The 25,361-nt window shown below is 58.1% G+C and overlaps 1 protein-coding gene across 1 annotated transcript in view; it reads right to left on the bottom strand.

The window, feature by feature from the left end:
• NTN3 (netrin 3) overlaps positions 1–23,639 on the bottom strand; it is a 34,334-nt gene extending 10,695 nt beyond the window's left edge. Inside the window, exons 1-3 of the mRNA XM_075436459.1 lie at positions 23,548–23,639; positions 13,448–14,443; positions 6,364–6,552 (exon numbers count right to left, since the gene is read on the bottom strand). Of these exons, the coding sequence (XP_075292574.1) occupies positions 6,364–6,552; positions 13,448–14,414 (1,156 nt within the window). The 5' untranslated portion in view covers positions 14,415–14,443; positions 23,548–23,639. The remainder of the gene's footprint in view (positions 1–6,363; positions 6,553–13,447; positions 14,444–23,547) is intronic.
• Positions 23,640–25,361: the final 1,722 nt, after the last annotated feature.

Here is a 25,361-nt window from a genome sequence, read left to right as displayed (position 1 = left end):
AGCTCACACAGGCACCTGCAGCCACCAGCTCACATTTAAGGTCTGGACCCCAGGAGAACAGTTTCTTCCTGCAGACCTTGCAGGCAGCTTCTCTGGGGACAGCCCGGCATGCGTGCAGGCAGGAGGAGGGATTTCCACGGGCAGCCCTGCACCTGCTGCCAGCCTTGTCCTGTGCAAGCAAAAGGAGCAGGATTCACATGGGGCCATGCAAACGCTTGCTCATGGCCAGGGTGGGACGGAGGGTACTGCAGGGACAGAAATCAGACAGATGCATGCACGGTTCTGCTCTTCCCCCACCTCTGATCTTTCCAGTCCATGTAGCTGAATCAACACTGAGCTGTTACACAAACTTTGACGCCTTTTCTTGGTTTTAGGCCAGTCTGAAATGGGTCTTTTCAATGCTTCCCAAGCTCATGAGCCTCAACGCTTGTCCTGCCTCCTGGAGAACCCACTCAAAGAATGCCCCCACACTTTTCTACCGCAGCTTGTCCAGGGACAAGCCACACCTGAGGTGGGTGAAAGTTGGGTCTTCACCCTCAGAACAGACCCAAAATGGCTCTCCATCACAACACACTGGATGATGGACCCACTGAACACTGTCTACATAGACAGATGCAGAAAGGAGACGCTCACTCGGGAGAGGACCTTCCCATCTGCCTGCCTGGGGCTGATCTGGCTACAAGTTGGAGGCGGTTATCTTGGCTTCCATCAGTGTAAGAGTTGAACACGATTCCAAAGCAAAACAAAAATATCCCCCCCAACCCCAACCCCCTCAGCCCCCCGATGTTATCATTTCCCTAATTTTCATCAGATGGGACTGGTGGGAGCACCACAGCACTGCTCCTCAGGCCCCCTCCTGCATGGCCAGAAACCAGAGCGAGCAGACTCTAATGGGGACCAGATGCTTCATCCTTATCAGATCTTGGCTGGGGCTGGAAGCGGACGTCTTTCTGACAAGGATATTTTGGGGGCTCAGCTGTGATAACAAATGGCAGCAAGCGAGGGAGTCTTGGCATGACGCAGGGCCATCGGAAACATGAGGTCTTTCTTCAGCCACAACAGGCTCGTCTCCTGCCAGGATGGCTGACTCTCCCCAGCAAGCCCAGCTTTGCTGGCTCCCCTGAAAACACTCACCATCAGATCAGCGGGGACCGTCAAAGGTCCTGAGATCAAAGCATGGTCCAGCCCTGGACTGCGAGGAGTAAAGCCAGTAGTGGTAATGTGGTGTTTGGCCAGCCCTGGATGACCTATGGGAACAGCACCACTGCTTCACCTTGAGGAGAACATCAGGCTTACTGCCCTCGCTTGAACCACCATGCTCCGGGACATTTCAGCTGCTTCAGATGCATCTTGATGGTTTCTCTATGCCTGCTCCACAGGGCTTTTTGGCATGGGCTTGGCTAGGTCCTGTAGCACTAGGAGGAGGCAGGTGCCTTTGACAAGCTGGCAGGTACACCTCTTGGAAACCATCCACTGCTTTGTCTCTTTTCTGCTAGCAAAGACTTGGGTTTCTGTTGGTGGGGCTGGGCATGAAGCATCACCCATCCTCATCACCACCCATGCTGGAAAGAGCAGCCCAGTGCCACAAGGATCACCCTGGTGCTGCCCTGAACGAGGGGCTCTTGCCACAGCACTGGTGCTCTGGGTGCTCCCAGGGCCACAGCACCCGTCTCCAGCTGGCAAAGTCCAACCCACCCCAGAGTGACTGGGCACAATTCCTGCCAAACACCCACTCATCTGAGATGTAGCCGTGGAGTGAGAGCTCAGATGTCCCTGCAGCCATCGCTCCTACTCTGCATGCACAGTGACAGACCGTCCGTGCCCTAAAAAAATTTATGGCCAAAGGCACGCTTCCAAAAAAGATTTATACAAGCGCTTAGCTTCACACATTGTGGAAAATCTCTTGGGCCTCAGCGGTGTATTCCTGGTGTAAAGTTTAAGGATGGACATAAGTCTTAGCACAATCAGGATCCAATTAATCTAAGCAGATCTCTCTTCATGCGGTGGAAGAAGGCTTTCAATGACTCTTGATGTTTTACCTGGATCAGCACCTAAGGCAGTTTTGCTCATCTTACATCCGCTATGCCTAGGTGTCTTTGAGAGACGAGCTTGGTCTCTGCCAGACCAGTCTCTGGCCTCTCACCCTGCAGTGGTGGGATTTCCTGCAGTCCCACAAAAATCCATTGCTCCTTCCCACTCTGATGGGAAGAGCATCCCAGTCAGCACCCAGTGCTTACCCCGACTGGTCCTATATCCCAGCACGGCCACATCCCGCTGCTCTGGCTGTAGCATCTGCATCCCTCCTCGTCCTGACATGACTCACAGAAGGGGGCTGGCTCGGGGACCCCATCCTGGCACCAGGGAATGCAGGCGCAGGGGCCACAGCGCAGCTCAGTGCCCACTGTGCACACACAAGAGCCCTGCTGCTCACAGCCCTGCCAGTTGCCAGGATCTGGCCCACAGTGCTTGAACGGTGGATTAAGTCACTAGCTTGGAGATTAACTCATCGAGCTGTGCTTGCCAGAAAGCATGTCTTTCACCTAATATTGAGGGTTTTTTTGTGTCTTAAGGCTTAGCTGCTACTGCTTCACCAGTTTTCATTGGAGAAAGCTCGCGGTTTACAGCTTTGTTTGAATTATGGGGATTAATGCACAGCCATTCTTTATTTGACTTTTCAATTACCACCATTGAATTAATCCTGTAGGTTGTTCTGCCTTTTCCATCCTAGCTTTTCCGTCTCATAGCATCCAGCGGTGACGCTGGCTCCTGGCGGGCCGGTGGCTGGAGGGAAGAGCTTGCCTCCCTGCTTGCCAGCCAGTGGCTCCGCTCAGTTGCTTTGGGCTTTATTCAAATACAATGTAATAGTTCCTGGCCTCTGGGCTAGTATTTCGCCTCACTGAATATGAACCGAGCTTCATTCCTAGCACCTGCCTTTGCTGGGACGTTCAGCTTCTGCCCTGGACCAGTGCTGCAGAGAGTGCAAAGACCTTCATTCAAAGCCACATATGTCAGTTCACAGCAGCTTACTTCTAAGATCTGCTGTCACGAGCCTTGCTTTTCCGTTTCTTTCTTTTATCTTGCAGAAGTGTAGGTATATGAGATGTAGATACAGGACACATCTTTGGAAAAAGCAAGCCCAAAGTGTCCCATGACATCTCCACGTATTTATATATTTCTCTGGCAGCACCAGCTCCCATTCATGGCGTTGGGAAGGCAGGCTCCCAGGTGCTGGTCCTGCTCCAGGGCGCTCCCAATCCCAATGGATCCACCACTAGGTAAGTACAAGAAAGGGGCGGGAACGCTCTCTGCTTTACTGAAGGACGGGCAACCAAAGAAGCAGAAGCATCATGGATTTAATTATTAACTCTGTTCCCTGAGGCAGAGCCAGGAACTGGCTCCCGAGACGCAGGGTACCGCCTTCACTGCCAGATCCTCCTCAATCTCTGCACTGTAGTGGGGGACAGCCCTCGTGCACATGTTCATCCGGCTGGGCTGAACCATTACAGCGTTTCCACACTATGGGCAAACCCTATGAGGCCTCCAGAAGCGGGAACCCTGGACCGGGCAGGCAGAGCCCTGCCCGTAGCCTGGCACAGGGATGGGCAGGGGAGGGAGGTTTGTCTGTGAGGGGGGACCTGCCACAGCTCCCCGCTCCACTGCAGCCCGGGCATTGCCCGCTGACATTTCTTCTGCTCAGCAGCATCAGCCCTTGCCCCATCCCCCCAACTCCTGAGCTCCCCCAGGATGCTCTGCCCAGCCTGTCCCCTCCAGAGGAGCCACCTTGAACCTGAGATGCTTTGCAACACCTTGATGCTCCACAATTACTGCCCTGCGACGATGGTGGAGCAGGACTCGCCCTGACAAGACTGCAGGCTGCTGTCTGCATCAGGCAGGCGCAAGCAGGAGGAGGCGGCCAGGGCCCCTCTGCTTCCTCCATCCTCAGCCCTGAAAATGGAGGGACCAGAGCCACAGCCCAGGTAAGAAACGCTGTGCCCACACTGTCCTGGTCCCACAAACCCACACCCAGCTCCAACCCACACATCGAGCTGGGCCGTTATTCAGTTACTCTCCTCCCTGCTTTCAGCACCTAGCCAAATCCTGCTTGGTTTATTTATTGTTATTTTTTTGGTAAGTGCTCTCTTCCCTGGCTGGAGCTGAAACTGAGACCTCACTGCCCAGCTCAGAGGCAGCACTGAGGACCCCTGGTCCCGCAGGAAGGCAAATGCCTGCAAGGCTTCCACTTTGCTTGGGATTTTGTCAGATAATTTTGGTCACAAAAGTAGAAGGAGCTGGTGAACTGAAGGGGAGCAGAAATCCCTCACCTGCGAAGGGATGGGGAGATTGAGTGCTGCCCTCAGAGGATGTGAGGTGAGGTTGAGGTGGCACAGCCACCCCAGCACCCCACAAGCTCTGGTGCTAGTCAGGGTGAGCTGGGGGTGCCCATGAGCCCCCAGTGCTCGAGGAAAATCTCACGGCAAACGGAATTTTGCTGAGCTGTCCCAGTCCAGCAGTGCTGCAGCAGGAGCCGGGGGCCGCTGCCATCCCCCCCTGGCCTCAGTCAGAGCCAGGACCCCTCCCAGGAACAGGACATGACCCAGGATGCTGTGCTATAGACCTTTGGGATACACACCTTGTCCTGCCTTATCCTCTTCCTCTCTCCCAGTGCCTCCCAGTGTCGCCCCGAGGATGCTGGCACCTGGCATGGCTTTGGGACCTGGCTGCCACCTGGCACAAGCCCCATCAATGGGAAACCCTTGCTGCTGCCCAGGGGCTGCCATGCCCACAGCCATAGCCGTGACATGGCTTGGCCAAGGCCATGGGGCTGGAAAGCAGCATGTGGTCCCCCTGGGACATGGGCTGCTGTGGTGGGACCTGCCAAGTCAGCTGCTCAGGCTATTAAAAATTATTAGCTCGCTGTTTGCTAATGAGCTGGCTGTGGGCAGGGCTCCCCCTGCCAGCGCCTGCTCAGCGGCGCTCCCGCTGCTGCTGCGGCATCGGTCAAACGTGGGAAGTTTCTCTCTTCGCTCCGTCCTCTCTACGGCTCTCATGGGATCAAGGATGGGGAGAGGCAGGGGCGGCTCACACAGCATGGGCACAGCCCTATCACCTGTTACATCCCAGACCCAAAAGAGCCATACCTACAAGCAACACTAATGCACACAAAAGGGAAACCCCAAAAGTCAAAGCTTTCAGCTCAGGTCTATGACCACAGTGTTAGCGGTCCGAAATCAGCTTCAGCCGTTTCTGTAGGCCCTACATAAACATGCTAGCATCATGTCCTTGCAGCAGCAGAGGTGCTCGGTGCCGACACGGCTGCCCAGTGCACTGGAGGGGGATGCTGCACTCCCCTGCGGGAGGTACTTGCAAATTGAGCTTGGAAAAAAGGGATCAGGGATGAATTCCCAGCATCAGAGCAGCCGTGGACAACCTCCTGCCCACTCCAGCATTTCAGCCTGGATCCCACCAGTCCTTGAGGATGGGCAAGGATGGGCAAAGAAGTTGTTCTCTCAACTTCTTTGGTGAAACTATTGGTTTGAGACTTCACAGAGAAAAAGGGCTCCACAGAAGGGGCAGAGCGTGGAGAGATGAGAGAAACCAGATGAGCTTGGCCAGGAACTAGCAGAGGGAGAGGAGAGGTGCAAGTCCCATGACATTTGGCACAGGCTGGGGACCTTACAAAGTCAAGCTGTGGCTTGAAGGCTTGGAGCCAGTGCAGCCAGCCTGGGGACAAGCCACCCTGCCTGCAGGCACTGGGAGCCATGGTGCTCAGCATCCCCCCAAAAACAGGTCCCAAGAATCACCCCATAGCTAAATTGCCTGCCGTGGGGTCCTGCACTGCGGCCCAGCAGGGACATGCAAATCTCCATCAGCACCCCCAGCCCTCCAAGGCAGGGAAGCCACCATTGGTCATTTTGTGAAGTAGCTTGAACGCTTCCAAACACCTCTATGACTTGAACTATGTCAGTATCAGAATTAGGTTTCCAGCCCATTCAGTTGTGTGACTTCTTCAGCACTCGCCCGACACCTCTCCAAACACCAACTGCGGAGACCAGAACTGTGGTCACACCGGGACTGCATGCCTGGACCCTCCCGGGATGGGCAGGGCTCCCAGGAGCCTGCTCCCTGCCTGCTGTCCTCCCTGTCCCTCAAGGAGATGCTGGGCTCAAAGAGATGTCCCTGCCTGGTGCCCTTGGGGGGCAGGGGTGACGAGGGTGACAGAGGTTGGAGGTAACCTACAGCTGCCAGAGGGAGCAGCTGGGCTCTGAGAAGAGCAGAGAGATGTCCCAAGGATGGGAGTGAAGAGCAGGAGACCAACAGAGATTATATCACCCTTGCTGCCCGCATGGAGACCCCCTAGTTTACCTTTGCAGGCCTTGCGGTCAGTGATGGACTTGCTGAGGTCCCGGTAGAAGCCCTCCTTGCAGTAGTGGCAGTGCCGCCCTGCGGTGTTGTGCCGGCAGTTGAGGCAGACACCGCCGCTCTTCCTGCCCGAGAGCTTGTACAGCTCCATGTTGAAGCGGCAGCGCCGGGCATGCAGGTTGCAGTTGCAGGCTGCAAGGGAAGAGGAGAGGGTGAGGGCTGGAGGCAAAACCTGGGAGCCCCTCTAGGTGGGCTGGAGAGCTGCCCCAGTGCCCCCCGCTGCTGCCGGTGGAGCGGGATGGGCAGGGAACCGCACAGCTGGCTCCAACATGCCATCCAGATGTGCAGCATCTGCTGCCCCACAGGGCTGGTGCTGGTGCCATGAGGTCAGGGCGGAGGAAAAAGGGCACGTGTAGGGACAGGGCACTGCTCGACTGAAGGCAGACAAGTGCGGGACGGAGGGGTGCAGCCAGGGGGTCGGGCAGTGTCAGGGGGCACCTGCAAACCCACTGTCCCCCCTGCCCCTTCCCAGGCAGCCAGCTCCAGCCTCAGAGCCTGGCCAGCCATTCAGCAGGACCACCCGGCCCTCGTGCCGGGGGGTGGGACAGCATTGTCCCTGCTGCCTCAGCAGTGGAGCCCCGAAAGTCCTTCTTTGCAAGGCTCTACCCTGTGTGCATGTGCACACACGCAAAGAAGCCCACACAGCAACCCACGTGTGCACATGCACACATGTGTGCACACACAACCGCGCACACACAAGCTCATGTGCACACAAACGTGTACGTGTGAACACGCATGCACACAGATGCACACAGGAATAGCCACACACCATTACATGTGCACACAAACGTGCATGCTCACACATGCCATCACACACAATCACACACATACTCACATCTGTACATACATACACATGCACCAATATGCACGCACAGCTGCTCGCACACGTGCACACGCATGGACACTCCTGCAAACACACACACACGCACGCTATTTCTTCATTAGCTACAGGAACCGCGCAGCCCCCCCGCCTGGTTCCATTTGTGCGAGATAAAAAGGCAAAGCAATGCCCGTTCCTGCTTAACACTCTCGCAAAAAGATAATGGGAACAAGATTTCCCTCGGCAAAATGCAGCGCCCTCCTCCCCCCGACCCGGCCCCCTCCCCGTGCTGGTAAATTGAGGTTGGGTGAGAGTTTTTCCAGGCGTACTGTGAAATTCATTAACGTGTCAGCCCAGATTTAACTGCTTAGGCCTGGTTTGGCGGGCGTGTGAAGTTGCCTCCCCCCTGGCTGGCAGCGCCGGTGGGAGCTTCAGCCCACGCAGATCAAACGCTTCCTCGCCCGCCTCGTCCCTCCGACCTCAGAAACACCAGAGGAAGAAAGCCGGAGCCCTAAAAAAGAGCCTTTACGGAGGCTTAAAGGAGTTGAGCGAAAGGTTGGTGCCGGCCTCAGTGCTGCTGGCACCACGCGCTCAAACCTCAGCTCCCCTGAGTGATGAGATTAGGGTAAAAATCACATGGCAAGCATCAAAATAACACCCCAGCGTGGCGGTAAGTGCCTTTGGGAGCTTGTGCCTTCTAAGCTCATTTTTCTCCCTGGTGCTGGTGAAAAACAGGGACTTGAGGAAATTTCTAACACATGGCAAGGCGCTGGGATGTGGTGCCTGGAGGGAGAGCAGCAAATTCTGCCCATGGTCCCAGGCAGCCTATGATGCTGCTGTGCCAGGGATGCCAACACTCAGCCAGGCTTTGCCGGGGCCAGGAGAGATGCGGTCAAGTACCCCGAGGTTCAAGCTGCTCTTGCACTCACCAGATAACAGGACAGGAAGAAGTCAGGGTGGTTCATGCCCCTGAACCATGGCAGCCGCACATAACTGGGACAAAGGAACAGTTTCCTGGGGGTAGAGGGGCCTTGTTATTCCTTTGTATTGCTGAGAAGCCAACTGGGTCTCCCCAGAAGGCACCTTAGCCATCCCGCTGGGAATGCTCAGGGCCGGTCCTGCAAGCCCCTGGGGAAGGAGAGGGGATGGTAGCCCAGAGAGCGGGCGATGGGCAGTGGAGGAGAAAGGTCAGGTAAATGATTCGCTGCCCTCGCTGTGGGTCTCTCTCTGCCTCCAGTTTAATCGGTGAGAGAGTAACTGGCTGGGGCCTTTTCACGGCATCACCAACCCTCCTGGCTGGCACGTCCCCATCAGCCCTGAGGCCACCTTTCCCTGGGAACCTGCCACAAATCCTCCCAGGAGCTGGCTTTTGGGGAGAAACCTCCTCTTGCTGCCCGCCATCATCCCCTCTGCCTGCAGGCAGCAACACTGCCTGCTCTGTGCTGCTGCCTCCAGCCTGGTCTGGGTGCTGGCAAACTGCCGCCAGCTTAGTGGCAGCCACGGTGGGATTTTGGTGTGATCGCAGCCAGCCGACACAGGAGACCTGACTGGGCTCAGCCACGCTGGTGTGGGTGGCTGTCCCCTACTCGGGGACAGGGTCACTCCAGCACGCGTGACCGTCCCCTCACCCCACTGGCACAACCATCCAGCACTAATCAGGGCAGACGGGTCCCCCCTCTTACCCAGCTAAATACTTGCACTGTTCCTCAGCACCGACTCGGTTGCAAGCTCTGTCTGTCTCCTGTTAATCACTAATTAAAGGCTTGAATGTTCCCTGCTGTTTGGGGTATTAATAAGAATTTAATTGCACAGTTTGGGGCTAATTACGTGGTAGCTCACTTCCGCCCTTGTACAGTATGCCCAATTAAACAATCATATGATCAATTAAACAATCACAAGATCTAATAATTTGCAATAACAGACTAATTAAACTTCGACACCTTGCAATGGAGCAACATTCCGTCCCCCTTTTGATGGTGTTTGAACCCTTGCCCAGGCCCTGGCTGCCCCGGATGGAGGAGCCCAGGTCAACGGCACGAGGGGGTTTGGGGCAAGGATCCCAGCACGGGCCAGGCAGTGCCGTGCACTGGGACACACACATGGCAGGCGATGGAGCCTGCGGGGCAGGAGGGGGGCTCGCCACTGCTACAAGTTCCCTGGGAATAATTAGCGCAGGCAGCCGGCTCAGCGAAACCCTAGACCGGCCGCTGCTGCCAACCCACAGCGGATTTGAGCTACGCCCCTGCTTTGGCTGGAGGAGAGCCCGTCCGGGATGGCGGGGCAGGATGGGGCTGCACCTCCAGCCAGGGGATGGGAACCGGGACCAGAAAAGCCCCTTCCCTCCCACCCGCACTGCCCCTCCATCGTGGGGAAGCTGTTTGGAGAGGGGGGCCGGGGCTTGCATCTACTGCCAAGAAGCAAGAGAAGCAGCAGCAGAGAGCCCTCCCTGAGGGGCTGCGAGCGGAGAACAGGGGTGCGAGGGACAAGGCTGGGCCACCGCAGCCCCATCCTGGGAGGAGCAGGACTCAGGATGGTCAGAGCAGCGTTAATCCCCTCCGTGGTGGCTGCCTCCCCCTGCACCCCAGATCTGCCCAGAGGCTGCACCCCATGGACAGCAGATGCCCAGGCAGGGCTGGCAGGGGGACGGTGCCCACTTGCCCACCTCCGAAAGCCATCACCTACCACAAACTACTTCTCCCTGCTCTCCCCAGTGAAGGACTGTGGCCAGCACTGCTGGGAACCCATTGGTTTCCCGCACATTTCCTGGGGAGAGGGCAAGGAGCATCCCACTGTGAGGGATGCAGCAAGGGAAGGGGCTGCAGATGCGGCTGTTACCAGGCCACCGGCAGCACATATCCTGCTCCGTGGGGCAAAACGGCCCGGGCCAGCTCACTAGAGGATTTCTGGGATAATTTTTACATGGGAAACACTGAGACAGAAAAAGAATGCAAACATGTACAGGAAGGGGTAAAGGACACAGGGGAAGCACCCGGGATCCTCTAAATCCCGTCACCACTCCAGGGTTCGGTGTTTTCAGGCACTGGCAGCCCGGACCCATCACCACAGCCCCACAGCCCGAAGCTGAGGGAGCAGCAGCCAGCGAGGTCTTCCCGGGAGAGCGCAGCCCCTTCCCTGCTGAGCTCCCCAGATCAAAGTGAGCTCCATGCATTATCCCAGTGCTCTGGGGAGCGCTCCCGCCGTGGCGGCCACAAAGGGAACAAGAGCTCCCGCATCACCAGCAAGTGCATCAATTACTTCCAGTGGCTGCCTTGTGCTAATCCGCTTCCCCCCCTTCCCCAGGCCGGGTGTTTTGGGGACAGCCCGCCAAGGGGGTGACTGGGCTGCCCTGAGCAGCTCTGTGTGTGCAGGCAGGGACCGGCAGCAGCAGTGGGAAGCAGGAGGCACGATTCTGCAAGAATAAAGCTGATGCATCACCTGGGGCTCGGGATTTTGGTGATCATGCTCCCGCTGGCCACTTCACTGGGATTATCCTTCACTGAGCCTGACCCAGGCTAAAAGCTGGGGACACACACGGATGGGGCCATGTCTCTCTCTTCCCTGCCCTTCTCTTTCCCCCATTTCGGGCAGGGCACACTAGAGGGTTCACAGAGCATCCCAGTATCGGAAGGGCAAGCTGCTCATGGGACATGTAGCTCTTCTGGGGTATCAGGAGAGCCCCTTGTGCCCGTGGGCACCACTCTCTAACTACCGGGCAAGGGGCCATGCACCCTGCAGCATGGAGCTGGCACCATGCCCTCTTGCCAAGCCAGCAGCATGGCAAATCCAGTGTTGCCATCCCGCTGCAACATCCTCAAACCTGCCTGCTTGCCAAAGTCACCCTGATCCCTGTAACACCGCAGCATGGCGACGGCCCCACGAACACCACGGCCACCCTACAGCAGCCGTGGTGGGGTCACGCCCCATGCCGATGCTCAGACCTCAGGCATCGCTCGGCTTTTTCACCTCTGCATTTCCCAGCACCAGCCAGAGGCAGAAATTCTAGTGAAATAAGTAAAGTTTGTCCTCACCTCCAGCTGGGTGGATGAATGTCCCAGCACCGTGACATGGTGCAAGACATCAGTCTCTCCCCATGCCGGAACAGGCAGAGACTCCCACGCACTGGACGGGGACAAACCCCCATGCAGGGCACTGGGGAGCACAGAGCCAAGAGGTGACATCCCAACACAACCAGCCCCATGGCTCCATCCGGATCCATTTTTGGGGAGCTGCAGCACACTGACCTTGCCCCTCAGCTGGCGCTGGGCTGCCAAGCTCCTGCATCCATCCACCCTCCTCCTCCTCCTCCTCCTCACCCCTCGCTGGCCACATGCGACCATCCACCACCACGAGCCACCATCACCGATGCCCAGCCACAGGACTGGAGTCCAAAACCCCACAGCCCCCAGGCTGAGCAAAGGGAACTTCCCGGGCGGCCTCTCCTTTTAATTGGTGCTAATTGCTGCGTCTGTTCGTGCTGGCTGGGGAGATGTCATTGTTGAAAGGCACAGAGGGGAAGGCTTGAGGAGCTAATCCAGCTTTCAGCCACTAAGCCCTTCGGAGGCGGGTGATGGAGAAGCTCTTTCAGGTCCCTTCAGAAACGGCACAAAGCCCAAGAGTGGAAAGGGAGAAAGAAGGGGAGCGAATCAACAGGAAAAACTACTTTCACACGCAGCTTGGGGAAGGGTCTTTGTGCGTGGGGCTTGTCGGGGGGAGCTTGAAGGGACCATGCCATGCCTCCGCCTCCTCTGCTCCACCTCATTTATCTTTTCAGCCCCATCTGCCAAAACGGTAATGCAGCTGGGGGCAGTGATGATCAGGACCATGGCCCGTGGAGCGGGACCCTCACCCTGCGATGGACAAGATGGACAGACAGACAGGAGATCTGCAGATGCTCCCCCCAGATGACCCTCCTCCGGTTTACCCCCTTTTGCGCCGGCAGAGCCGCTACCGCTGCCATCACACAGCTTTACCGGAGGATTCAGCAGCGAGGCAGATGTGGCATGGGGTGCCACAAGGGAGGCAGCCATCGGGTCAGGGTCCTCCTTTTGTCCCAGGGGGCTTCCATGGGTTCACCCACCAGGCAGAGCCCTCCCTCTCCCGACCAGCCGGCAGCTGGAGGCAGCAGCCGTAGGCAGAGCGTGGAGTTGAGGCTTGGGGGGGTGGTTCCTGAGCTTTGCTCCAAAACTCATCTTTCTGAGACAAGTAGGAAAATGCACATTCCCCCAGGGCATGGGGTGGTTTGAAGCATTGGCTCTGGCTCTTGCTTTGAATCCACTGCCTTTTTAGCCATTCTTAGAAGAAATCCGCTGTAACATATATATATTTAAGCCAACAGCTGGGATCTCAACAAGACATCGATCACAAATACTAACAAGTCCCTCTGACCTCTGGCACATCCACTGAGCCTTTCAGAGGCTGATTAATGGTACGTCTTTCCCTTGTCTCCATCCTCCTGCCACCCCCTGGGACCTGGGCTCTGGTCCAGGAGGAGCAAGATGCTGTTCCTTCTTCTCCCAGACCTTCACAGGGCCCTGGCATCCCCCAAGCCCATCCCAAATCAGGACAAAAAGCAAAAATCTCCACCAAAATCCTACACAGATTCGTAAGCAGGACAGCTAAGCCACGCCAGTTTGAAATTTTGGAAATGTTTCATTTTGATGACAATATTTTTAACTCATGGAAACCTTTGCAAGGACAGACAAGCTAAAACTGCCACACAAAGCACCATGCCAGACCAAATGCGAACGATAAAATGTTGAATTGGGGTATCTCAAGTATTTCCTTAACCTCTGCCAGGTTTTGCTGCCTGCTGCCTGCCCCAAAGCACATTTCACAGGGGACCACCATGATTCCTTCTCCCGGCCCAGGGACAGCTGGTTTGCTGCCCAAGGGAAACACCCCCAGCTGGGTATCCTGCATCCCACACCGAGGTTCGCTGAGCAGCTGGAAGACACCGGCGATTTTTCACAGTGTTTTGGTGCTTTGGCTCATGGCCAAACCACCACAACTCTGGGGAGGCACCCACAGCAGGGACAGGGCAGATGTTTGAGACTTTTCCAGCCCTCCAGCAAGGGGGATGCTCCCCAGCATCTCTGGACAAGCACGCTCCATCACTTTGGCCCATCACCCATCGCTTCCTCCCCCAGTGACCCATTTTAGGGTTTCAGCCCCAGGGAAAATAAAAAAAAAAAATTTAAAATCACATACCCAGACACTCGTTGGCCTCACGGGCGCTGGCCCGCTGCCAGGGCCGGTCATAGTGGAAGGGCTTGCAGCGGTCACACTCGGGACCCTCTGTGTTGTGCTTGCAGTCGCACACCAGCTTCTGCTCCTTGTCCTTCACGCAGCGCGCCGCGTGCCCATTGCACTTGCAGCGCCCGCCGACCTGCAGCTCCCCCACTGCATAGTAATAGGGGGTCGAGCCGGTGCCCCCCTCCTCCTCGCCAGCATCCCGGCCGCCCAGATCGCGGAACAGGTGCGGACGGCTGAAGACCACACGGATGTCGGTGGCCGTCACCCAGTCCTGGAGCACAGGGCTGCTGTCGAAGTCCTGGGCGGAGGGTCGCCCATCAAGTGTGCTGAAGGCAATGAGCCCACCGGTGAGGGGGTAGAGGTCGGTGAGCCCATCAGTGCAGAGGGCCTCCTGCTCGTTCTGCTTGGTGACAGTGGCTTTGCTTGGTTTGCCATAGATCTTACGGCACTGGGAGGAGTAGTACTGGTACGGCACCCAGGTCTTGCCATAGTCCATGGATTTGAGGATGGCAGTGGACTCAGGCCGGGGTGAGCAGAACTGGAGGCTGACGTAGACCACCTCGAACTTCTTGCCGAGGGAGAGGGTGAGGGTGACATTCTGGGGCGAGTGGTGGAGGGTCTCCGAGCGCCAACACGTCATGTTGGAGGCGGTGTTGAGGTCAGTCAGGTAGGCAGGTGGGTGAGCTCGGCGGGGGTCTGAGGCATTGCAGTGCCGCGTCAGGGGCTTCCCGCACGTGCTGGAGGCTTGAACCTCCTTCCCGAAGGCAGCGTTGACAAATTCAGGGATGCAGCGGCGAGGAGCGCCGCTTTCGTCGTAGCAAGGGTCTGGGGGGGTCTGCTGGGCCATGAAGGGGTTCACTGTCTGGGAGAGACCCAGCATGGTAGTGGTGAGGAGCAGACGCAGGAGCTGCAGGACCTCCATCCTCCTGGGAAGAGGGAAGCGGCTCCTCCCTGGGGCGAGAGCAAAGAGAGTGAATGCTGCCGGCCACGGCACTGCTCGTACGGGGAGGCTGGTAAGGGATGGGGGACACCCCCACCTCTGGCTCTTGACCTGTGCGTGCCTTCCCACCCCACATCTACTGATGCAGCACCCTGGGAGTGGGCCAGGGAGGCAATTACTTTGTGGTGCCTTATCCACAGCAATCCCTTGCTGCTCGTCAGCAGGAGCTAAGTACTGTGGGAAATGGCAGAAGGAGCTGAGGTTTGGAAGGAGTATGTAGAAATCAGGGTCAAGCCCTTCCCTGGCCTCTTATGAACTGTCTCAGGGGCAACAGGAAAGCTCATGCCTGCTAGTGGCCCCGGCTGTCACACACAGCTCAGAGACACCGTCACTGCACAGCTGCCAAGGAGAGACGGTGGGGAAGAGCTGAGGAGACCTGTCAGCTGTGACAGTAGCTGCAAACCCCAAGTTACCTAACCGCAGCCCAAAACAGCTCCCGTCAGCTCAAGAGAAAGGAGCAGCAGCAAAACTACCTTGCAGAGTGTTTTGCAACAGGTAGAAGCATGCCAGGATGAAGCCCTGGGGCACAGCCAGGGCTGGCACCACTTTCCCTGCCATGACACAACCTCAGCAGCATCCCACTGGCCATGGGCTTCTCCAGGCCGGGGGCTGGATCCCCTCCAAGTCCCACTGCCACACTACCCCAGTACTCCCACAGGTAAAAGGAGGTTATTCTCCTCACCCCCAAGAAACCCAGGTCTAGGTCTTGCTTGTCTGTTAACGGAGGCAAGGACTTGTCTGGGTTTCTCTCCTGGTAGCCAGAGCACAAGGCCAGGGGATGCTGGGTGGCTCCCAGGGAACACCGCCCATCTCCCATGCCACTGGCTTGGAGTGTGGAAGAGGAACCAGAGGTCACATCCCCTCCTCCCGGCTCTGGTTGCAGCAGGAGCACCCTGCAAGATGCATATCGGCCATACCGCCTCCTGAGCACCGTGCGAGTGGCCACAGCTCACACATCCACCAGAGAACAGTGCCGAGCGCTGCAGCTGGCGGTAGAGCCTGGAGCTGCCCAGCTGGGTGGGTGGCATCAGCCCTGCCATCCCACACACTCGGCTGGAGGGGCCATGCTGAGTGCTGCCTGCCCCAGCCGCTGGGTTGTCTGGCCTCTACCAGCCCATGCCACTGCCAGGGCAGAAAGAGAGGATCCCCCCATCGTCCCCTCTCCCAGTAGTAAATCCTTACTGGATGACTTGGGTTTTACACTTCGCTCGCAGGAAGGAAACCCTGTGCTGGCAGCACAACCCAGCACAGCAGATGCTCCGCTCCCTATCTACAGTCCCCAACACCATTCCTGCCTGTCCAGCTGCCCACACCGGCCGGAGGAGCCTGGCAGTGGACAGCATTTTCTAAATGATCTGGGACATTTTTTTTCGTTTGTTTTCATCTCCTTTTGCAAAAAAAGGAAAAAAAAAAAAGGAGCCTCTGCTGAAAAAAAAAAAAAAAAAGCTGTCTCTCTGGGCTGCCAAACCACTAATAGGGGGAAGTTCCTCCCTTCCCAGCCACGCTCAGCCCAGCAGCCAGAGCCCGTACCCGCTGAGGGGGGAGCAGGGACAGGGCGCTCAGCCCATCCCTGGACATCTCACCCAGGACAAATCCTGGCCCTGCCACCTCCGTGCCGTTTCCTCACGGCTTAATCCTCTGCTGACGGAAAAAGTGATGCTCGTTTCTGAAAAATCAGCAGCTCCCCTGGTGGTCTCTGCATCACCCCAGCAGCTTCCCCTGCCATCCGACAGTGCAGCAGAGCCTTTCTGGGACAAGCCAGCCCGTGGCTCGGTGGCCAGGCAGCTGGCAGGCAGCAAGGCGAGGCATGCTGTCCCTGGAGCGCTGGGAACCCCCTACTCGAGGGGCACGGCATGCAGGCGAGGGCTGCGCGAGTAGGGAGGAGAGCAGCAGGGACACAGCAGTCACCACAGCGGAGGAAGCCCCGTGCCACAAGCACCAGGCTGTGAAGAGCATCCTGCACTGCAGGCAGCCCACAGGGCTCTGGGCAGGAGGAGAAGTCACGGCTGCTGCAAGCTCCCCACCATCTGACTGTCCAGGAACTGCTGAGCGAAGACAGCACCTGGTAGATCCCCTCAACGCAATCCTGACAGGACCACTTGCCTGGTGCTGAGCAGCAGGCGATGAGCCAGAGGTCCTGCCAGCCCACGGGCAGGGCCTGCTCCCATATTCACACCCAGCACAGCAGACTGCAAAATGCTGACAGATCCCCCTGCAACGCCCAGCAAGACCTGGCCACGCACATAGCTGCGGACCCCCAGCACAGCCCCCTCAGTCCTGTGATGCTGCCAGCTCCCCCATCATCCCCATCCCACCGCACACGCCACAGAGAAGGACCTAGCCGGGTGCAGCCACCACCACCTCTCATCCTACCAGCCCCAGGGCAGCACGTAGCATGGGACAACCCCATGGCAAGGCCTCTGCACTGGGAGGAAGAGGAGAAACCCCCAGGAATGTCTCAGCAGCTGCATCCATTCACCCCAGGGCAACTCAAGGCTAAACCCTGCCAAGGAGAAGTCTCCTCCACCCATTACCTCCTCTCTGCCCCATGGCAGCAAGGGGACACAAGTAAGGCCACGCTCAGGTGTGCCACCTGCAAAGGCCTTTTAATTCCCTGTTTGGTAAGACACGAAGGTGTTGGGAAACCCCTGCCCAGGGGAGAGAGACAGCGCCAGCACCAGGCAGCAGCAAGGGGAGAGCCCAGAGGCAAAGGTGTTATGAGCAGGGCTGGGGCAGCAGGCCTAGACCCGTGCCGCTGTTACTGCTGCTTTCGGGGCACAAGCATCTCCTGCCCAGATGGGAAACTGTCCCTCCTGTCAGCCACACCAAGCACAAGCCCCAGAAATTCAGTGTCCAACTTTTGGGGGCTCTGCTCCTGCTGGGGAGCAGCTGCTGGGGAGCCAAGGCTCGCCCAGCAGTGCGTCGGCGCTGCGGAGGCAGGGCATGAATGGAAATCATTATCATCCACGAGACCACACACAGGCACGCACGCTCCGCGCTGGGCTCACCCCATTATCCTGCTGAAAGAGAGCTGGGGCCGGTGGTCTCCGTGGGCCACACCTCCATATCGGAGGGGAGGGCAAGCTGCAATCTGCTCCTTTTTATGCATATTTAGTGTGACCCCGGGACTGCCGCAAGCTGTCAGAGAGGCCCGGGAATGGGTATTTCTCTCCTCATCTGCCCCCCCCTTTCCACTTCCCATCTTCACTGCCCTCAGTTCAGATCAAATGGAGACACTGCTGACTAAGCAGAGAGCAATGGGATGAGCCCCTTGGCACCAAATCCAGCCCAGCATGCGCCTGGATCCAGCATGAGGAGGGACATAAGCAAGGGGTGCATCTCCCAGGGACAGCATCCCAAAGGTGTCCCCAGCAAGGCTCTCGGGTAGCCACCAGCTCCCCATCACCAGCAGCACCCATTGGACTGGGGGGATGGGGCGGCGAGGCTCACCCTTCCCAAGGAAGCAGCCACCGTCCCGGCTCCTCCCCAGAAGCGGCTGCATTTTTGAGGTGGGCGATTTCCTCACTCCTCTGCTCGGGGCATGCTAACAGCCATGCGGTTTGGAAGGAAGTCACACCGCCGTAGCGCTTCAGAAGTGCTTTAAAAAAAAAATTAGCTACTGCATCCAATGCCTCCACATGCCTTCTCCCTCCAGCGACACACTTCCCAAGGCGACCAGTGGCACTTCCCTGCTTTGCGGGAGGCTTGTCGGGGCGATGCTGCAGCCCGCCATGGGTTCCCCTTCCCGGGAGCCAGCGTTGCCAAGAGTGACGCCTGGTGCAGATGCATGCCCAGAGCTCTGGGTTTCCCAGTGCTGAGCCATCAGATGGGTGCTGCATCCCCAAAATTGAATGCACGAGGCAGGTGCAGCAGGTGAGCTAGGGCAAAATGAGCAAACTTCCCCAAATACAGATGCTGGTGCCTACAGCAGGCCCAGGGTCACCGCCCAGCAGACCGGGGCAGCGGCAGCTTTGCAGAGGTAATTACAGGATTAAGTGGAACAACACAGGGCGGGGAGGGAAAGGGGTTATTAGCCAGATTTGATCCCAGGACCTTTGTGGCGCGGGACCAGCCTTCTCTAATTAAAGCAGAGGGGGAAGCTGCGAGTGGCCTGAACAGTGCTCTGCTGCAGCCCTGATATCAAAAAACAGGGGTTGAAAGGGCAGGCGATGGCTAAAGCCACCCAGCCGACACTGCTGGGGAGGGAAAGGGGAAAACCCCAAGGGAAGGCAGGCAAATGGCGCTCCCCTCCCGGCAGGGACCTGTGCCCTCCCCCCCACCCCGATCCTCTCCCATGCCACTGGCATGGTGCAGTGGGCTGGGTTTCTCCTCCGGGCCAGGGCAGCATGGTCCGTGGGATGCTTGCATCCCCTGAGGAAAGGACATGGCCTTACTTGGAACAAGTTAGGACGGGGTTGCCTGGTCCCTGCAAGGTGCTGCATCACTGTGTACACAGGAACAAGGTCCTGGGTGTCAGCACAGGGCAGGGACAGAGCCACCCACCTGCTTTTGGCACCAAAAGACTCCTCATGGCATGGCACAGCTGCAGAGCAGCGGGCAGAGAAACCCCAGGCAAGAACCAAAGGACCCGAGCACTTGACGGGATCCAGCAGCTACATGCAAAGTGCTTGGATAGAGCCGATCCATGAGGACTGCTCATCCCCGAGTTGTGCCACCCCCAGTAAAGCCTGTCAGCAGCTCAGGTGCCCTCTGAGCAGGAGGGCATTGGGCGGACAGGAGGGAACCCAAAGCAGAAGAGGAATGATGTGCTCAGGGAAGATGTAACCGGGCACAAACGACTAGAGCACGTCCCTTAACCAGGATGCACCTACTACTAGACCTTGCACATTCCTACCTTGTTACGGGCCCTTTCTAACGAGGGCATTCCTGCTCCGTTGCCACACGTGCTGTGGAAGTGACCCACCGCAGATCTGCCCCCCCCAGGAACAAGACCCCTCTCAGAGAGCTGCCAGTGTCCCCAGGTCCCCACTGCCTCCTTCTCCTCCATGGGCACTGGTCCCTCACCCACCACACGGATGCCAGCTGGGGGATGCTTCATCCCCCCTTCCAACAAGCAGAATGCATCAGGACCAAACTGCTCCAGCCAAGGATAAACCATTCCATGTGTCGCTGAGACAAAAAAATACAACCGAGAAGTATTTAAAATGGAAGGAAAAACCCCATGCAGCCAAGGCACTGGGACCAGGCTCAGCTTTTCAGCAGGAAGGAGTGCGCACAGCAGGGAGAGGCCAGAGGGATGCGGCGCGGCAGGGAGCGATAATCGCCTTCGAGCCACTAATGGAGCGACCAGTGCCCACTTGGGACGCAGCTAATGGCACTGAGGAGATGCCTCGCTTTTCTTTACGAGCTCCCTCCTCTCTTCTGATATTTAAATATCAGAAGGTTCCAAGCGCGTACAGACCCACATCTGCAGAGCCAATTGCTCTGCGCAGCCCCTGGGGCTTCCAGCCCCTGCTCCCCACAGTATGCGTAGCTCACGCGGGCAATTACAAGGCAGCGTCTTCCTGCAGCAGGCACTCCCAGCGATACATATTGCAATGCACTATGGCAGGTCAGAGCCAGCATTACACAAGCCATACGATACCCCAGCGGTGCCAGGAGACACATACAAATTACACTGCACGCAGGAAAGGATGGGCCAGATTCTGACCTCAGCCCCTGTGGCATCAGCCAGAAGTAACTCCATTCAGATCGGGCCAAACCAAGACGTAAGCGACTCCATTCAAATTTACACTGCCATACCTGTGGTCAGAATCTGGCCTGGCTTGAATTAGTTGCAGCCTGACGTTACAAAAGGCAGAAACACAGTCCAGATTTCCTAGGTTATCAAAAACAACAACAACAACAAAAAAAAAGAAAAGAAAAAAAATCCACCACAAAGCAAACAGTCCCCAGGCTACTCAGCCATGTGTTCTCAGCTGTCAAAGCCTGGACACTTCCTCGCTCCCCTGTTTCGGTAACTCCTAGGCCACATTGCCCAAGGGAAGGAGGAACTGAAGTCCAGCATGGGCATCCTGCTGGGTCCCCCATGTCTGTTCTGCTTGCCAGCAGCCCTGGGTAGAGGTGGTCCCGCTGCCGGGAGGGGAGATCTAAGCATGGTATCACCCACAGGCTACGGAGCTGAACTGGTTTTGCTGCAACACTCTGTTGCATCCCCTGGCCAGCACAAGCTGGAGATCTCCTCGTGCTCCCAAAGCAACGGCAGCTCAAGGAGGCATCTGGAACCGCTGGCCTTGCAGGAGCGGAAAGCACGACCGCCTCGATGCTACTCTATTTATTAACCTCTACTAACGCTCAACTTGTTGCTTTACCCAACTCTAATCCCACCCCAGCTCCTTGAACCCCTTCGCACGCCCCTGCCATGCGGCTCGTCTCTGTTGTGTGCTCCTGTGAGCATCCCTCAGCGTGCAGAGGGTTTTCCTTCCGCTGCTCCCAGCGGATGCATGGGACTCCCGCCGTCCCGGCTCAGAAGTCCTCATAGCTTCAACCCCTTTCCACTCCATATGGGAATAAAGTAATCTGGTTTCCATAACGTCCCTTGTTGCCTTTTCACAACATGCCAGGCACAGATGTTGAAAATAGTCTGGATGAATATTTAAAATGGTATTCAGAGATGACAACATTTGGCCAGCTTTGAAAGATCTCTCACATTGGGTAGAGGATGGCTCATGACAACAGGGCCGGAAACATGCTGCACTTTGACATATCTTTTTTTTTTTTTTTTTTTTTGCCCCCCTCTCTGGCTATTCGTACGGTATTTCATGCCCCTGGTGTCACACAGCCTGTTACTGCTTGAGTGCCAGCCAAGTCTGTAGCATTTGGAAGAGGCCATCACGTACATTTTTAAACATCACGGGGCAAAGCGGAATATGGAAAATCTGTCGTGTTTCCATACCAAGCGCAAGTGTCCTGCGCAGGCTCAGGGAGGGGCTCGTGGGGGCACAAAATAATTGCTTCCTTATGGAGTAGGGCCTGACTAACAGGGTGGGGGAACAGGAGGCAGAGGTGTCGTGAACACCCTCGGCACGGCGGGGTGCTTCCCTGCTGAAGTAAGACGATGCCATCTCAGCACACGCTCCAAGGTCCATGTCAATGCTCACCTCCTTCAGGGCTGGGAAACCCTGCTCAGATCCGCAGCTCCGCCAGCTGCCACCCAAAGTGGGACCTCTGTTCCAGCCAGCCCAGGCTGAAGACATCATGTTACGGTGCCCAGGGAGCAGCAACATCCCTCGGCCTAGACTGCCGGCAGCTTGCATTTCTGGTGGGCTCCTTGCTTCAGGCCACAGTGCCATCAGCTGCATTTCTGTGCCTGCCTTCTTTCTTCCCCAGGCTGCAGACTCGCCTCGGCTCCTGCCCAACCCAGCGCTACGCCTGCCCTCTTCTCTGCAGGGACTCAACTCACCTTCCTTCTTCCACATGCAGGCGAAGGAGGAAGAGATGTTGGGACCCCCGCAGCCCACCCTGCGCTTGGACTGCAGGACCTCCTGTCCGCTCACCAGCTCGGCTCCAACCAGGTGGTCGGAAAAGCACAGCAGCTCCCTCTGTTTTATAAATGGGATATTGCAGAAAAAAAAACAAAAAAAAAAAAAACAAAAAACCAAACACACCACAAAAAAAAAGTTGCCTTCAATCCATCCAAACGCCTCGGAGGCCGTTTTTGGAGCATGGCTTAAGCCACATGCTTGCTGCACCAGTTACAGGGACCTCCAGCTTCTCCTGGCTTTGAGAGCAGGCAACAGCAAACTCAGACGGGGAAGAAGGATCTGTGTAATTTACAGCCGTCCAGGGTTTGCACATCCAGGTCTGTGCTCAGTATCGTCCCAGCCCGACCACAGGTCTGACACAAACGGCACAGCCGGAGGTGAAGATGCTCAGCCCAGCTTACGTCCCGTACGTTCACAGGGTAAGCTCACCCCGGAGAGGAGAATCCATGCACAAGAGCTGCCCAGCTGAGCAGCCATCCAGCAGGACCGTTGTCCTGCTGGAGGAGCTCCTGCTCCTCCTGCCCACGGGGCTTTCCTTCACCCACCCTGCTCGGTGAGAGCCAAGCAAGGCAGCAGACTGCCAAGCGCCACGTCCCCCATCACGCCAGTTATTCTTTATCCCAAGAAAGGTATTTCCACCCACCCACTCTCCAGCAGCCCGGGGAAGCTGGGGGAGGGACAGCGTTTTGAAGTAACGAGGGTTCAGCAGCTCTGAGACAGAAAAGCAAAAGGTAAGCCACCAAACGCAGCCCAGCTTCCCTTCTCCCAGTGCCACCACCCCCTCCCCCATGCCCTGGCCAGACCTGCCAGCCCTCACCACGGCCGCGGTTCGGAGCATGGTGCTGGGGTGCCAAGGCCTCACCCAGCCTGGCCCCAGGACCGCAACGCAGCCGAGCACGTCACGCAGGAGCTCTTTGCAGAGGGAACCCACCCCCGAGCCGCCCAGCAGAGGGGTCTTCCCGAGGCGGCTGTGCTGGGATGAGACCAGCGATGATGGCCCCAAACCCGGGCTGGTGGCCAAGGGCGAAGCCACCCTGGCGGGGTGCTGGTGGGGACCGTTCCAGCAGGTAAAAGCCCCCGGGAGGGGCTGCGGGCCGGAGGGAGCCCCGCGCCTGGTCCCGCCGAGCTGGCCGCAGCCTGGCAGGGCTCCCGCACCGCGCCCGGGGCTCAGCGCCTCCGGGGGCTCCGGTTCCCCCGGCAGCTCCGCGGGGGGTGGGGGGGGGGGCTACGGCACCGCGAGGCTTCGTGCAGCGCCGAGCACCCCACGTCCCCCCCCCGGGGCGGCGGCAGCGAGCGGGGCCGGGACAAAGCGCGGAGCGGCGCGGCCAGGGCTGCCCGAGGCCGGGAGCGGGCGGGCGGGCGGCACCTCCGGCCCCGTCGCGGGGAGGTCCCGTTTTCGGCGGTGAAAGGATGGAAAGGGAAATAAAGGGAGGGTGGAGGGGGGGGAAGAGGGAGGAATAAAAGGCAACGAGGGAGGGAGCGGTGGGGAGCAGAGCGGGGAGCTGCTCGGCCGGGGCCGCCGGCGCCGGGAAGTTGGAGGAGCGGCTTACCGCGGCCGGGCAGGTAGCGGGCTCGGTCCGGGCGGTAGGTCCGGGCTCGGGGCGGCGAGAGGAGCCGCGGCAGCAGGGCGGGCGGCGGGGCGTGGGGGCAGCTCCCCCTTCCCTTGACTGATCGCAACACACAAAAAAAAAAAAAAAAAAAAAAAAAAAAAAAGAGAGAAAGGCAGGGGAAAAAAAACCAATATAGAAAATTGCCAGGGAAGAGAAAAAAAAAAAAGAGAGAGAGAGAAAGCAAAATAAGGCGAAATAGTGCAGAGCGGGAGTGCTGCTCCCGGCGGTGCGGGCGGGTCCCCAGCGCCGTGCCCGCAGCCGGCCGTGCTCCCGCCCGCTCCGCCGCACCGCCCGCGGCTGCTCCGGCTGCGGGAGGGAGGCGGCAGGGACGGGAGAAACGGAGAGGAAAGGGAAAACAAAAAAAAAAAAAAAAAAAGAAAAAAAAAAAAGAAAAGCAAGAAGTGGAGAAACTGAGCCCCGACCGCTGCCTGGAAGCGGAGTAAAAAGGCTCCAATAAATCCCGGGTTGAAAAGAAGGGAAAAGTCACCTCCCCGAGGAAATCAGAAGCAGATTTCGAGCCATTTAATCACATGCAGGGAGGTGTGTGTGCGTGTGTGTGCGTGTGCGCCGCCCGCGCAGCGCTGCCAGCCCTGCCTCCGCCCTCCGCCGGGACCGGGGCGGGAAGGGCCGGGAGCGGAGCGGGACGAGGAGGGAAGGGAGGAGGGGGCCGCCCCGCCGCCGCCAGCCCTCCCCGTCGGGGCACCGTCGCGGGGGTCCCGGTGGCCGTCGGCCCCCTCCCACCTGCCGCCCGGCCAGCCCCGCCGGGGAGCGCGTCCTGCCCGCAGCGGGCCCTCACCGGCGTGCGGCGGCTGTCGGGGGCTCGGCCCCGGGATAACCCCCCCCCGCCTCCCAAGGCAGAAGAAATGAGGGATTCACCAGGCGGGGAGCAGCCTCCTCTCACGGAGGAGGACGGAGTGCCTGCTCCATCCCGTGATGCGGGGGCTTTTCACATGCTGCTGCGCCAGAGCCGGCCTTGGCCTCTGATTTTTGTCGGGGGGGAGAGGAGAAACAGGGGCATTTCCACGGCGAGAGGCTGCCCGGCACAGCTGCCCTCCGGGCTTCCCCAGGGGGATCTGGTGTGTGTCTGTCCTCCCCCCCATCCCCAGGCCACCTGCCAGTGGGGCAGGGGAAAAAGGTGAAACTAATTTAATCAGGATTTGTGTGAGGCGGTAGAGGAGAGCAAAAGACCTGGACCTGGATCCCTTTGCTCTCTGGGGCTGTGTTCTCAGCACTGCACCCCCCGACACCTTCTAGCTTGGCCCAGGCAACGTCCTTCCTGCAGATGCCCTCGCGATGGATGGGAGGACTGAGGAGGGTACCGAAGGTGGAGAGAAGGGCAAGATGCCAGTGCGGTGCTGGAGCTGCCCACCCATTACAGTCAAGGCCCCCACCCGCCGTCGCAGGACCCCTGGCTGCTCACGAGCTGTTGCTCCAGGGCAGCAGGTTGCAGAAGCGCTCTCCCCAGCCGGCTGGCAGATGCTTGCTGAAGGAGGAGACCCCAGCTGGCCATGAGTCCCCGGGGAAATGCTGTTTGCTGCTCTCAGCCTTGTTGCACAAAACACATTTTCCCCCTACTCCAGCAGCAGGGACATGGATAAACAAGGCCAAAGCCACCAGGTGACAGGGCAGAGGAGACCGGGGCCATGGACAGGGGAACCTCAAGGCTCTATAAGTCCGATGCCAGGGATGTCCTGCAGCTCCAGCGTCCCTCTCGGGGACATATGCATTTGGAGACCCAGGAGGCCAAGCCACAG

This window comes from Opisthocomus hoazin, chromosome 15, assembly GCF_030867145.1.
Source record: "Opisthocomus hoazin isolate bOpiHoa1 chromosome 15, bOpiHoa1.hap1, whole genome shotgun sequence".
In the NCBI taxonomy this organism is placed as follows: Eukaryota; Metazoa; Chordata; class Aves; order Opisthocomiformes; family Opisthocomidae; genus Opisthocomus; species Opisthocomus hoazin.
Note: the sequence above shows the minus strand (reverse complement) of the source record. Positions and strands in the feature narration are given on the sequence as shown.